General features: G+C 58.5%; 1 protein-coding gene across 1 annotated transcript in view; it reads left to right on the forward strand.

Moving 5' to 3' along the window:
• Positions 1–3,218: 3,218 nt before the first annotated feature.
• LOC110431512 (protein MLP1 homolog) overlaps positions 3,219–14,321 on the forward strand; it is a 32,538-nt gene continuing 21,435 nt past the window's right edge. The window contains exons 1-5 of the mRNA XM_021450612.1: positions 3,219–3,509; positions 4,462–4,548; positions 4,630–4,842; positions 4,984–5,038; positions 5,127–5,632. Coding sequence (XP_021306287.1) covers positions 3,219–3,509; positions 4,462–4,548; positions 4,630–4,842; positions 4,984–5,038; positions 5,127–5,632 — 1,152 coding nt within the window. The remainder of the gene's footprint in view (positions 3,510–4,461; positions 4,549–4,629; positions 4,843–4,983; positions 5,039–5,126; positions 5,633–14,321) is intronic.

Here is a 14,321-nt window from a genome sequence, read left to right on the forward strand (position 1 = left end):
ATTTATACTGGTTCGGGCTAAGGATGCCCTACGTCTAGTGAGATCGGGGGTCTGTATTGCCTTGCACCCAAAGGTGCTTGTAGTAGGGGTGTACAAGCAGGTAGCAAGAGAGGGCTAAGTCCCAGGTCTCGGCTTTGTGTGGTGGACAGAGCGCTGGTTGCTACTCAGTGAGTGAACTCGCTTGGTGTGTGGTGTTTGTGTGTTGTGTGGATGGCCGTGTCTTGGTTGTGAGCCCTGGCTCCCCTTTTATAGTCTTAAGGGGAGACAGGTATTTACATGTGCGATTGGAGATTTTCTCTGCTGAATGGTGAAGCCACAGTCCCGACCCTGTAGAAGCTTGCCCATATCATCCTTGAGGCATGTCTGACAGCATGGTTGCTACTGTGGAGGGTTACCGAGCCCTGTTGGAGTCGTGGGGGTCGGATCGGTGGTACTGCAGCCTGTCCTGTAATAGTGGGAAAAGACAGCTAACAATGACACTGGTTAATCTCCCCCATTCCTCATTTACTGTGAGGCGGTACACCACAGTGAAAGAGGTGAGGTCACACATAGAAAGTGGTAAGGTTACAGTGACCGGGGTGGTTGGAATAGTCACCGCCATGCCCTGCTGTGATATGGGAGTCACTGCGCCTGTCCCGTCGTGGGTACGGGCACCGTGCGTTGGAAGCCTTGCCCTGTGATGGGGGATCTGGCGAAGCGGCGTCGGCGCCCGAGCCCTAGAGGGGTCAGGCGAGACGGAACTCGCGTCTGAGGCCCAGAGGGGTCGGGTGAGGCGGTGTCGGCGCCCGAGCCCTAGAGGGGTCGGGCGAGACGGAACTCACGTCCGAGGCCCAGAGGGGTCGGGCGAGGCGGTGTCGGCGCCCGAGCCCTAGAGGGGTCGGGCGAGACGGGACTCGCGTCCGAGGCCTAGAGGGGTCGGGCGAGGCGGAACTTGCGCCCGAGGCCAAAAGGAGTCGGGCGAGCCGTGTTTTGGGCCCGAGGCCGAGGAGTCAGACGAGCCGGGGCCCGCGCCCTGGTGATTGCGGATGGTTTGCTTTGTCTTTTGCGATTTTTATTATTCTGATTTGGGTATTCCTTTTTTTGGTACCCAACAGTAGCCAATGGTGTTATTCCTTCAAAGGCTTTTACCCCTAAGTGTCATAGTCGGGAGTATTGAGGGGTAGGTTGTGTGTTCTTTACACGTAGTGCCTGTCCCCATTGTGCGAGGAAGCCCTCGAGCCCTTTCCCCACAAGGGCCGATCAGGTTCTTTCTCGTCTTTGTAATTACGTCCCTCATTCATCCTTTCGGTCAGAGGAGGGGTGGGTGGCGCCGTACTACCCTCGATGGGCGAGTATCGATGTTCCCCGGGTGCTGCAAGCGGGTAGATCCAAGTGGATGTCCGGGCCCCATTTGATAGGGGTTGGCTAGTGGCCTTATGGGCACATCTCAAAATACCCGAGGGCAGTCACGGTGGATGTCAGAAACGTTCGCTAGGTTCCGAGGGCTCGGTGCCTCCCTCGATGGGATCCCACTCGCGTGACACCTGCATGGGTCTCGGATACGACTGGCAAAGATGCGCCGACCCCCAGAGGCGATCGGACCATGGCCTCTATTGTGCTCATCTTCAGTCATCCCTCGCTCGGTCATCCTGAGGCGACTGTTCGAAACCTGCTTTGCAGGTCAGTCTCGCAACCTCTAGAACATAGGTGGACGTGGCCTGGGGATTTTTACCTCGAAAGGTTTTTAGATTTGGTTATAGTATTGGGGTCAGGCGAGACAGAATCTGCGCCCGACGGAAACTGCCTTGCAATTTTTTGCTTGGGGTCAGTAGGGGGTCAGGCGAGACGGAATCTGCGCCCAACAGGGACCGCCGCTTGCCTTAGAAGGAATCACACTGACATATCTTTTTAGGGCGCTCTTTTTGAGGCACCGTGCGTGGGGAGTCGAAACGCCCGTGTCGTTGTGCCCTGAACGGATGCGACGTTTCACCTGCGAAATTAATGCGCGGGTGTGGCGAGCGTGAGAATCGGAGGGAGTGGGCGCTTCGAATTTTTCACCTGGTGAGGGAGCGGGCGACGGTTGCTCTTTTCCCCTCGATCTTCCGTGCGGGCGGTGTGGCCGTGGTGCGCTCCTCCTATAAAAGCAGTCGCGGGGGCATTGGTTTCTTTCCTCCTGCTCTTGCGCAAAAAAGCCCTTGCCTTTTCTTCTCCTTGCCACTGTCTTCTCCACTCCGTCCCGCAAAGCGCTTCATTCTGCTCGCAGCCATGGCCGGCAACGATGCGTGGCCCCCTAGCAATGTGACCAGGTCCGCGCTGGACGCGTGCGTGAAGGCTGGGATCCTCCGTTCCCTCACAGATGCCGAGTTGCCGGAGTGGATCGTTCCCTCGGTGAACGACAGGGAGCCGAACCCGCTTTCGGGCTATGTGGTCTGCTTCGTGTCATTCTTAGACCGAGGGTTCGGAACTCCGGCCAGCCGCCTGATCCGGGCGATTCTGCATTACTACGAGGTGGAGCTGCACAACCTCAACCCCAACTCGGTGATGGAGGCGGCCGTATTCGCCACGGTGTGCGAGGGGTTCCTAGGGGTTCCTCCCCACTAGAACCTCTAGCTTCACCTTTTCAAGGCGGATATATCCACCCGCTACGAGGGAGGGGAGAAATTTCCCCTGCGGGTCGGTGATTGCACGCTGCAGCTCCGCCAGCAGCGATCTCACCAGTATATCTGGAGCGCCATGCCCTCGTCGAACCGGGGGTGGCAGAGCGGATGGTTCTACCTCTGGAACGACGGCGGGCTGCTCCCGGAGTACATCAAGAAAATGGTGACCAAGTGCCCCCCTGAAGTGGGCGTGGGGCGCCCCTGTGGAAGAGCAGAAGAGGCTTGCCCCCATTCTTGCGGGGCTTGAGAAGCTGCGCGACGCTAGAGTCACCGCGGCCACGGTGGCGACGGCGTTCCACAAGAGGAGTTTGCTCTCGCTTGTGCAGCGGCGGGCATTTATGTTCGAGATGACCCGGGACGTCCCCTGGGTCGGGACGAGGATGCTGGAGGAACCGGTGTCGGCGTCGGACATAGCCGCCCGGGTCTCTAAGACCACGCACCCGGACCTGAAACTCCCTGGTGGTGCCGATGCGCCCTGAAAAGGGCTACATTTCTCTGGTAAGATGCTATTTTTGTTTTTGATTTTTGCGCTTGTTCCTTTTTCTCCCTGCCTTATCCCTGGTTGCTGCTCATTTGCAGGGGATGGGGATTGTCAACGATTCCCTGCCCCCTGTCCCAGAGGACAAGGAGCTCCGAGCCAAGAATCGGGCCCGGAATGAGGAACAAAAGAAGGCCAAGGAGGCGCAGAAGGCGAAGGCTGCGAGGAAAGCGCAGCACCATGAGATCTCTGCCAAGAATCATCGCGAGGCCGAGAAGGCGGGGGTCCCTCCGCCCGACTCTCCCGAGACTTCGGTCTCAGAGATAAAGGGTGGGGGAGACAACACGCACTGGCTCGACGAGCTAGAGGCGGAGGAGGACGACGTGAACCCCCCTGTTGGTGGGGGGATCGAGATCCCGGAGGGGTCGAAGGCCCGAGGGGGTTGGAGGCCCCCGAGGGGTCCCAAGCACCGGGGGGCGGCCAGACCGTCCCCCACATCATTGTAGACGATGAGGACGGCGCCCCATGAGAGGGCTCTGTCCCCGCGGGTCCCCAGGAGGGGGAGAGGGCGCCGGGGGGCGGATCCGAAGCGTCCCCACGGCCGGTGGTGTCAGAGGGCCTGACTGAGCCCCGCCCAGTCTTCGGGGCGGTGGCAGGCGGCTTGGCTGAGGCGCCACGGGCCGAGGGCACCGTCGAAGCTCCCGCGCCAACCACTGGGGGGACGGGGATCCATCCGACGGCCCCTGACGCTCCGGGAGGCCCCTAGGGAGCTCCAAGCTCCCAGAAGAAGGCTGCCCCCCGAGCAAGGTATGTATAGGTTTTCCGACTTTTCTATTGATTTTTTGTTTTTCTCTTTCTTCTGACTTGCGTTATCCTTTCATCAGCCGAAAGCACAAGGCGGCCTCGGTGGCGCTGGCTCCGCTGAAGGCCGTGAAGAGGGGGGCGCAGTCGACCCCTGGGTCGGCGAGGCCCAAATCGCCGCCCCCCTGAGCCGCGAAGAGGGGAACTCCCCCGGGAAGGAGAGGGGCAGGAGATGGGGACGCCGAGGCCCCAAGGGCCGGAGGAGACGGTCCTGGCCCTCGGGGCTATTCCTCCTTCGGGGGATGCCGATCTGGGGGCATGGCTCGGCCCGTGCAGACCGAGGAGGGCCGGGCCATCGTGGCATTTAGTGCGGCGCCCCTCGGGGGTCCTCACGGGAAGGGCCCTACCCGTCCCGAGGCTCCCGCAGCGGGAGGAGAAGGGGACGCCCCGTGGGGCAAGAGCCCCGTGGTCTAGCCCGACCTCGACGACACGGAGGGAAGGGCCAGGTTTGTTCTGGATGACCCGTCGGAGGCTTACCTCTGGCAGGGCCTGGACGCGTGTGGGCGTGCCAGTGTCGAGGCCATCAACCGAGCATCCGAGCTCGTGAGCCGGGACATGTACAAGCTGGCCCAGGTGAGGCTTTCTTCCTTGTCATGAGGTGTTTTTTGTTTTGTATTGTAGTACCGACTCCCCATGCAATTTTCGACCTTGCAGGCGCTCAAGGCTATGTCCTTGGAGAAATCAGTTTTCCTCCGCAGGGAACGGGATGCCTGGACAGCCTGCGAAGATGAAAAGGCTGCCAGGGAGGCGGCCGAGGGGGAAGTCGCGAAAGAATGCGAGATTTCTGCTGAGCTTCGACAGAAGTGCTCGGCCCTTGCAACTGAGGCTCGGGAGGCCCGGGAAAAGGTTGCTCCCCTGGAGAAGAGGGTTAGCGACCTTACCTAGGAGTCCCAAGAGCAGGGGGCGGCTGCTGAGGGGTATAAGGGCGAGGTCGCTCGGCTAGAAGCTCTGCTCGCCGAGAAGGACCTTGCCCTGAACCAGTCTCAGGTCGACCTTTCTGCGGCTCAGAGCGAGGTGGCCCGTTGGCACCGGAGCTTGGCGGAAAACGAGAAGCGAGCCGAGGGTAAGAACTACGTCTTTTACCTTGGCTTTTCTTATGTTTGGATTGATCTTCCTGACCTTTACATTTTTTTCATTCTGTTTTTCAACAGAGTTGGAGAAGAAGGTGGCTGAGGTAGTCTCTGCTGCCGACGCCTTGCAGAAGTCCTTCGACGCCGAGGTCACGGACCGCTTGGCTCTGGAAGCCGTGGTCGCCTTGGCGTGCGATGGACTCGGGGTGTCGGCAGGCGTGTCGGGGTCGTCACTGCAGAGTCGGATTGAAGCTCTCTACTCCCGGGCCGGGGAGAGGATGAGGGAGGCGCTCCATGCTGGGGTAAAGAAAGCCCTAGCGGTGGTGAGCTCTCACTATGTCGGCATTGATTTGCCAACGGTTAGTGAGGGCTACGTCCTTCCTGATGACAAGGCGGAGGCCCAGGAGGAGCTGCAGAGGCTTGAAGACGCCATAGACGCCCCGGGAGATGCCCTGGCCGCCTTCTTTGACGCCGAGGTGGAGCTTCCCCCCTTGGCGCGCAGGGGCCTGGGCAAGCAGGGCAATGAGGCCCTTGAGTTAGATTTTTCTCTTTTTGTAAACATCAAAGGCCAGTGGGCCTTCTGTTTTGTATATAAAACATTAATGCTTTTATATGATTGTTCCTTTTAAGATTTCCTTTATATTTCTTGTTGTCACTTTTTCCCCATGCCGACCCGACATCGGCAGCGCGGGGTCGGGTGAGCTACTTAGGGTCTACGCTAGTCAGAGCGTTCGAGCCCAAATCCTTCCCTTTTCCTTGGTAATTTTTAGAAGTCCGGATCCGTCCCCCGATCCTAGGGGGTGAGTAGAGGTCGTCCTTGCCCGTGGGCATGGATCTTTCCTTGGGTTCATGCCTAAAGGTTTAGGGGGTGGTTCTACGGTTTCTTAAATCCCTTTAGGAAACGAAAGAAAGACACTGGGTCAGGGTGTTTTGACTTGTGTGAAAAAAGGAAAAAAGACTCGAAGTTGCCACAGGGGGTTCCACCCGTGTAGCCCCCGAGGGAGGCTCGAACTCTGCAAGGTAGATTCGAGGCTTACTCTCTAAAAGAAATGACCATATAATTTTGAACTATCATTTATTCTTTCGAGATGATGAACAAATGGATGTTTTTACAAAGTTCTAAGGGTAGAAGCGACGTAGCTGTTCTATGTTCCACGCGTTCTTGAAGACCTCCCCTGCTTCGTTGGCGAGCTTGTAAGTGTCGGGTCGGAGGACCTCGACGATGACGAAGGGTCCTTCCTAGGGGGGCGTGAGCTTGTGACGACCCTTGTTGCTTTGCCTGAGCCTCAGCACCAAGTCACCGACTTGAAAGGCTCGGCCTTTGACTCGGCGCGCGTGGTATCGGCGGAGGGCCTGCTGGTACTTGGCAGAGTGTAGGAGGGCTACGTCTCTGGCTTCATCCAGCTAGTCCAGTGCGTCTTCTTGGAACGTCTTGCAGCTATTTTTGTCGTAGGCTTGTACCCTTGGAGACCCGTACTCTAGATCCGTGGGGAGAACGCCTTCCGACCCATAGAACATGAAGAACGGGGTGAAGCCTGTGGCTCGGCTTCGGGAAGTCCTTAGACTCCAGATCACGGCCGGCAGCTCTTTGAGCCACCTTTTTCCGAACTTGTCCAACCGGTTGAAGATCCTGGGCTTCAGACCCTGGAGGATCATGTCATTGGCACGTTCCACCTGACCGTTGGTCTTTGGGTGAGCAACCGCTGCCCAGTCCACACGTATGTGGTGTCTGTCACAGAACTCCAGGAATTTCTGCTCGGTGAACTGTGTGCCGTTATCGGTGATTATGGAGTTGGGCACTACAAATCAGTGGATGATATCCGTGAAGAACAGCACTGCTTGTTCGGCCTTGATCCTGGTGATGGGTCGGACCTCAATCCACTTGGAGAACTTATCAATTGCGACAAGCAAGTGGGCGAAGCCCCCGGGCACCTTTTGAAGAGGCCCGACAAGGTCGAGGCCCCAGACAACAAAGGGCCAGGTGATGGGGATCGTTTGCAGAGCCTGAGCGGGGAGATGAATCTGCCGAGCGTAGAACTGGCATCCCTCATAGGTCCGCACGATCTCCGTGGCATCGGCCACGGCGGTGGGCCAGTAGAAACCTTGTCGGAAGGCGTTTCCTACTAGCGTCCGAGGCGCGGCGTGGTGGCCACAAGCCCCCGAGTGTATATCCTCCAGGAGCTTGATTCCCTCCTGACGTGAGATGCAGCGCATCAGAATGCCCGACGGGCTGCACTTGTACATCTCTCCGTCGAGAAGGAGGAAAGTCTTGGCGCGACGAGCCACACGTCGTGCCTCAGCCTAGTCTGAGGGCAGAGTGCCGTCGACGAGGCGTTGCAGCAAGGGGTAGCGCCAGTCTGGCGAGTCGTCTGGTGCAGGGGGTTCGGACTCGATGTCCATGGCCTCCTGCTCCTGAGTCGTGGAGATCTTGGGGTCGGGGCCCGAGTCGCCTGGGGTTTAATCCGAGCCCCCGTCGTCTTTGTAGTCGACGGAAGGCTTATAGAGGTCGCTGACAAAGATGTCCGAGGGGATCGTGGCCCTCTCGGACGCCATTTTAGCAAGCGCATCGGCGGCCTCATTGTATTTCCTTAACACGTGGTTAAGTTCGAGGCCGTCGAACTTTTCCTCCAGGCGCCGGACTGATTTGCAGTACGCGTCCATCTTGGGGTCGTGGCAGCTGGACTCTTTCATGACCTGGTTGATGATGAGTCTGGAGTTGCCTCGGACGTCAAGCCGCTTGATCCTAAGCTCGATCGCGATATGGAGACCATTAACAATTGCCTTGTACTCTCCGTGTTGTTTGAGGTGGGGAAGTGGAGTCGGATTGCATATCACATCCTTACCCCGAGGGGGGAGACAAAGACGAGGCCAGCGTCGGCCCCGGTTTTCATCAAGGACCCGTCGAAGTACAAGGTCCAGCACTCGTGTTGGATCTGAGGTGGGGGGAGTTGAGTTCCCGTCCACTCTGCTACAAAATCCGCTAGAACTTGGGATTTTATAGCTTTCCGAGGCTCATAGGTGATCCCGACACCCATAAGCTCTATAGCCCACTTAGCAATTCTACCATTAGCCTCTCGGTTCTCGATCACTTCCCCCTGAGGGAAAGATGACACTACCGAGACTGGATGAGACTCAAAGTAATGGTAAAGTTTGCGTCGGGCTAAGACTACCGCATAGAGTAGTTTTTGGATTTGGGGGTATCGGGTCTTTGTGTCGAATAGTACCTCACTGATGAAGTACACCGGCCTTTGGACCGGTAGGGCGTGCCCTTCTTCCTTTCTTTCGACCACGATAGCTGCGCTGGCCACCTGATCGGTGGCCGCGACGTAAAGGAGCAATGGTTCCCCCTCAGCGGGGGGTACCAAAATGGGATGGTTAGTGAGCAGAGCCTTGAGCTTGTCAAGGGCTTCCTGGGCCTCGGGGGTCCAGGAAAAGTGCTCGGATTTTCTAAGTAACCTATACAAAGGTAGTCCCTTCTCCCCGAGACAGGAGATGAAACGACTGAGGGAGGCCAGGCATCCCAAAACTCTCTGCACTCCCTTTAGGTTACGGATTGGGCCCATGTTCGCGATGGCCGAGACCTTTTCAGGATTGGCCTCGATCCCTCGCTCAGACACAATGAATCTGAGGAGCATGCCTCGGGGGACCTCGAAAACGTATTTTTCGGGGTTGAGTCTGATCCCTTTAGCCCTAAGGCATCGGAATGTTTCATCCAGGTCGGCCACCAGGCCGCTTGCCTTCCTGGATTTGACAACAATGTCGTCTACGTAAGCTTCTACCGTTTTGCCTACGAGGCCCCCGAAGACCTGGAGCATACATCGCTGGAATGTAGCCCCCGCGAGCTGGTCGGACTCTTTCATCTTGATTTGGTGGTAGCTGGAATAAGCATCAAGAAAAGATAAAATTTCACATCCCGTAGTGGAGTCAACTATTTGATCGATACGAGGTAATGGAAAGGGATTCTTAGGACATGCTTTATTTAAACTAGTATAGTGTACACACATCCTCCACTTCCCATTTTTCTTTTTAACTAGTATAGGGTTAGCAAACCACTCGAGATGGAAACCTCCTTGATGAATGCGGCCGCCAGCAACTTGTGGATCTCCTCCCCGATGGCCCGACGCTTCTCCTCGTCGAATCGGCGCAGGCGCTGCTTCATGGGCTTGGAGCCGGCTCGGATGTCTAAGGAGTGCTCGGCGACTTCCCTCGGTATGCTAGGCATGTCCGAGGGACTCCACGCAAATATGTCGGCATTTGCGCGGAGAAAGTCGACGAGCACTGCTTCCTAATTGGGGTCGAGGCTCGAGCTAATCCTCAACGCCCTGCCCTCAGAGGTCCCAGGGTCGAGGAAGACGAGCTTGGTCTCCTCCGCCAGCTCGAAGCTCCCGGCGTGACGCTTGGGGTCGGGGACGTCCTGGTCACCGTCGCCGAGGCTGGTGAGGATAGACAGAGACTCAGCTAGAGCCTCGGCCTGCTTGATGCACTCGACGTCGCACTGGTAGGTGTGCTGGCTGGTCGTGCTGACGGTGATGATGCCGTTTGGCCCCGGCATCTTGAGCTTGAGGTAGGTGTAGTTGGGGACGGCCATGAACTTAGCGTAGCATCGTCGCCCTAGGATTGCGTGGTAGGTTCGTGGGAACCCGACCACGTCGAAGGTGAGAACCTCCTGTCTGAAGTTGTCGGGGGTCCCAAAGCAGACGGGCAGATCGATCTGCCCGAGGGGATGGGCGCGATGTCTCGGCACCACTCCGTGGAATGGTGATGTGTCATTCCTCAGCCGAGACTTGGTGATCCCCATGAGGGCCAAAGTCTTGGTGTAAACAATGTTGAGGCCGCTGCCTCCGTCCATGAACACCTTGGTGAGACGAGTCTCGGCGATGATGGGGTCGATGATCAGCGGATAGCTCCCGGGGTTGGGGATCCGGTCCGGGTGATCCTGTCGATCGAACGTGATCGCGCTCTCGGACCACTTGAGGTACGAGGGCGCAGCTGTGCTGATTGCACAAACTTCTCAAAGTTCGCACTTCCTTTGACTCGCGGTGAGGCGAGCCGCACATCCCCCAAAGATCAAGAGGCAGTTCTTGACCTTGGGGAAGCCTTCCCCCTGAGGGTCGTCGTCCTTGGGGGGCTCTTCAGCGCCCTCCTTGACTATGATGTCAGTGTAATACCGACGCAGGACAGTGCACTCCTCAAGGGTGTGCTTGGTTGGTCCCCTATGATAGGGGCACGGCTTCTTCAACATCTCGTCGAAGAGACCGGGGCCAGCAGGAGCCCGCTTGGGGTTCTTGCGATGTGCCGCGGCGACTAGGTTGTCGTCCGACTGACCCTGCTTCCCTTTGCGACCCTTCATCTTTTTCTTGGGGTCGCCTGAGCCCGAGGCCTCGGTGGCCTCGGCCTTTTGTTTCCCCTTGGCCGTGCCGTCGGAGAAAATGGCACCAACTGCCTCTTCGCCTGAGGCAAAGTTGGTGGCGATGTCGAGCAGCTGGCTGGTGCTCGTGGGGGTCTTGCGACCGAGCTCGTGTACCCGCTCTTTGCAGGTGGTACCGGAGATGAAGGCTCCGATGACGTCGGAGTCCGTGATGTTGGGGAGCTCGGTGCACTGCTTGGAGAATCGCCTGATGAAGTCTCGGAGGGACTCATCAGGCTTCTGCCGGCAGCTCTTGAGGTCCTAGAAGTTCCCAGGGCACACGTATGTGCCCTGGAAATTCCCGACGAAGATCTTGACCAGGTCGGCCCAGTCGTGGATCATGCACTCAGGGAGGTGCTCGAGCCACGCTCTGGCCGTATTGGCCAGGTGGAGTGGTAGGTTGCGGATGATGAGCAAGTCATCGTCCGCCCCGCCCAGCTGACATGCTAGGTGGTAGTCCGCTAGCCAGAGTTCAGGGTTGGTTTCCCCCGAGTAATTGGTGAGGTTAGCGGGCTGTCGGAATCGTGCCGAGAACTTGGCCCTGCGAATGGCCTCGCTGAAGACGCGGGGGCCCGGAGGCTCGGGCGATGTGCTGCGGTCGTGGTCGGGGTCGTACCTCCTGCCTCGGCGTGGTCGATAGCGCCGAGACTCGGCCTCGTCCCTGTCATGCCGTCTGGCCTTAAGGGTGGCTCGGGCGTCCGCGTAGGCCCCGACGCGTTCGTGGACAGATGGGGCCCTGTTGCCCCCTTGCGGGTTAGGGGGCGGCGGACCCTGCACGGTTGGTGCCCTGTTAGGAGGGGGTCGATCCCCTTGGCGCCTCGTACCATGGGACTGCGACGCAGAACTTTCTGCGTTCTGCACCACAGCTTGCTCAAGGAGGCCACATAGCCCCTGGCGCACCCTTCTCCCCTCAGGGGTCGATGGGTCGGGCATCGCTCTGAGGAGGAGTGCGGCAGCCATCATGTTCTGGCTGGCCATGCTGAAGACTAGGGGGTTGTCACCCCCTTCGTCCTCGATGATGCGGCGGTTGACATCCCGAGCGCGGCGTCTAGCCTCGCCCCCATCCCCGCGGGCGGACTGGTCGTGGACCAGGGTCTCGCGGAGTTGGCGGAGGCGTACGCGCTCTTCTTCGAGCCTGGCCTCCAGCTCATTGAGCTGCTCGAGGTCAGGGCGTTGTCCTCCTGCGGGGGCTGATGCTGCCCCGCGGGCTCTAGGATGGGTCCCGGGAGTTGTGTTGGGAGGTGGAGTGGCGTTCCCCTGCCTAGAGGGTCCTGCACCCCCTTGGGCGTTGGGGGGCGCTCCTCCGACCTCGAGGTTGAAGCACTCTCGTGACGGATCATAGTCGTCGTCGTCGGAGTCGGAGTAGCCGAGGCAGTAGTTGCTGGCCTCCAGAAAGCGCATGAAGGTTTCCAGGTCACGACAACCGGAAAAGTCAGCGCCAGCCCACTCATCGTCGCCTGAGGTGGGATCCTCAAGGTACGATGAGACGGGTGGGGTAGCGATAAGGTCCAGGGTAGACCTCAGGTGGTGCCTTGGAAGATCCGCGTACACACTTAATGAAGTGCTCACGGAAGAGGCGTAAGTGGCGACTGTGCTCTTGAGTCCCAGAGGGAGCTCGGGAGGTGCCGCTACCTTTCCTCCATCTGTGGATAGAGGGTGATGAGAAGTCGAGGCCCCCTGGTCCCACTTCTAAGGAGGGGACAGGAGCCGCGCTTTGCACTTTGACCGGGGCGGGACAGGAGGTCGCGATGATCCCCTGTTGGTCCGTGGTGTGGAGCTCGACGCTCCGTGGGCCCTTCCTCTAGCGCCTGTCGGGCCAGAAGAGTGGGTGATCTGGTGAGGAATATGCGGGGGGAGGGCCGGACGGACCCTTGCCTCGGTGGTAGGGTCAGAGATCCTAGACCTCTGACGCCCCCGCCGGGCGCCCCCTGCATGGTGCCCTGAGCGCCTCCCACGCACTGGCTGTGGCAGGATCGGCTCGGGGTGAGGCTCGGCGTCACCACGTGGTGGGAGGAGGACCATGTCATAGCCGGAGCCAAGCGACATGAACTCCAAACTCCCAAACATCATGATGGTGCCGAGGCTGAGTGGGTGGAATCCGTCTGCCATCCAGGCTTTCCCCAGTAGGGAAAGATGAATGCCACGCAAAAGGCCCCTACCTAGAGCGCCAACTGTCGGCGTCTAGACTCGTCGTTTAGACACAAACGAGTATAAGTATGCGTGACCACCTAAACCCGGATGGTGATGCAAGTGGAACACAGAGAATTTATACTGGTTTGGGCTAAGGATGCCCTACGTCTAGTGAGATTGGGGGTCTGTATTGTCTTGCACCCAAAGGTGCTTGTAGTAGGGGTGTACAAGCAGGCTGCGAGAGAGCGCTAAGTCCCAGGTCTCGGCTTTGTGTGGTGGACAGAGCGTTGGTTGCTACTCTGTGAGTGAACTCGCTTGGAGTGTGGTGTTTGTGTGTTGTGTGGATGGCCTTGTCTTGGTTGTGAACCTTGGCTCCCCTTTTATAGTCTTAAGGGGAGACAGGTATTTACATGTGTGATTGGAGATTTCCTCTGCTGAATGGTGAAGCCACAGTCCCGACCCTGTAGAAGCTTGCCCATATCGTCCTTGAGGCATGGCTGACAGCACGGTAGCTCCTGTGGAGGGTTACCGAGCCCTGTTGGAGTCGTGGGGGTCGGATCGGTGATACTACAGCCTGTCCTGTAATAGTGGGAAAAGATAGCTAACAGTGACACTGGTTAATCTCTCCCATTCCTCTTTTACTGTGAGGCAGTACACCACAGTGAAAGAGGTGAGGTCACACAGTGAAAGAGTTAAGGTTACAGTGACCGGGGTGGTTGGAATAGTCGCCGCCATGCCCTGCTGCGATATGGGAGTCACTGCGCCTGTCCTGTCGTGGGTACGGGTGCCGTGCGTTGGACGCCTTGCCCTGTGACAGGGGATCTGGCGAAGCGGCGTCGGTGCCCGAGCCCTAGAGGCGTCGGGCGAGACAGAACTCGCGTCTGAGGCCCAGAGGGGTCGGGCGAGGCGGTGTCGGCGCCCGAGCCCTAGAGGGGTCGGGTGAGACGGAACTCGCGTTCGAGGCCCAGAGGGGTCGGGCGAGGTGGTGTCGGCACCCGAGCCCTAGAGGGGTCGGGCGAGACGGGACTCGCGTCCGAGGCCCAGAGGGGTCGGGCGAGGCGGAACTTGCGCCCGAGGCCAAAAGGAGTCGGGCGAGCCGTGTTTTGGGCCCAAGGCCGAGGAGTCAGACGAGCCGGGGCCCGCGCCCTGGTGATTGCGGATGGTTTGCTTTGTCTTCTGCGATTTTTATTATTCTGATTTGGGTATCCCTTTTTATGGTACCCAACACAAAGTGACGAGTTGACCCACTGATTTGCCCTCACGACAATCCCATCTTCCCGAATAGAGAATTGGTATGCCGCAAAAACTGATCAGCCGCGTTGTTCAGACCGTGAGGGAAGTTATGGTCTGGTGAGACTGTCCTGAACTTGACAGCCCGTCCCACGGTGGTCGATGTTATTGTCAGGGATGTCTCTAGTCGTTCGTGCCTGGAGACACGAGTTGGTCAACGGGATTCGAAAAAATTTGATGTTGTCGCCTGATCGGGCTTGCGTGAAATCGAATCCACCAGGTTGGAGGCTTCGAGAAGTTTGCGGTCGGCGCGATCGAGGGCTTGAAGAAGATCCGAGTTGTCGACTCGCTTTGCCCTGTAGCGAGGGAGCGGAGGTCGGGTCCTCGGAGCCGGCGTGATCGGAGCCGACGCCTCTACTGTCCCAGATTAGATCTGGGTTTCTTCCAGAGCCGTGGTCGTAAGGCCGCCACCGCGAGTTGTCCAAGTGATCTGCCCGACAGTGAACGTG

This window comes from Sorghum bicolor, unplaced genomic scaffold (assembly GCF_000003195.3).
Source record: "Sorghum bicolor cultivar BTx623 unplaced genomic scaffold, Sorghum_bicolor_NCBIv3 super_41, whole genome shotgun sequence".
NCBI classification, from domain to species: domain Eukaryota; kingdom Viridiplantae; phylum Streptophyta; class Magnoliopsida; order Poales; family Poaceae; genus Sorghum; species Sorghum bicolor.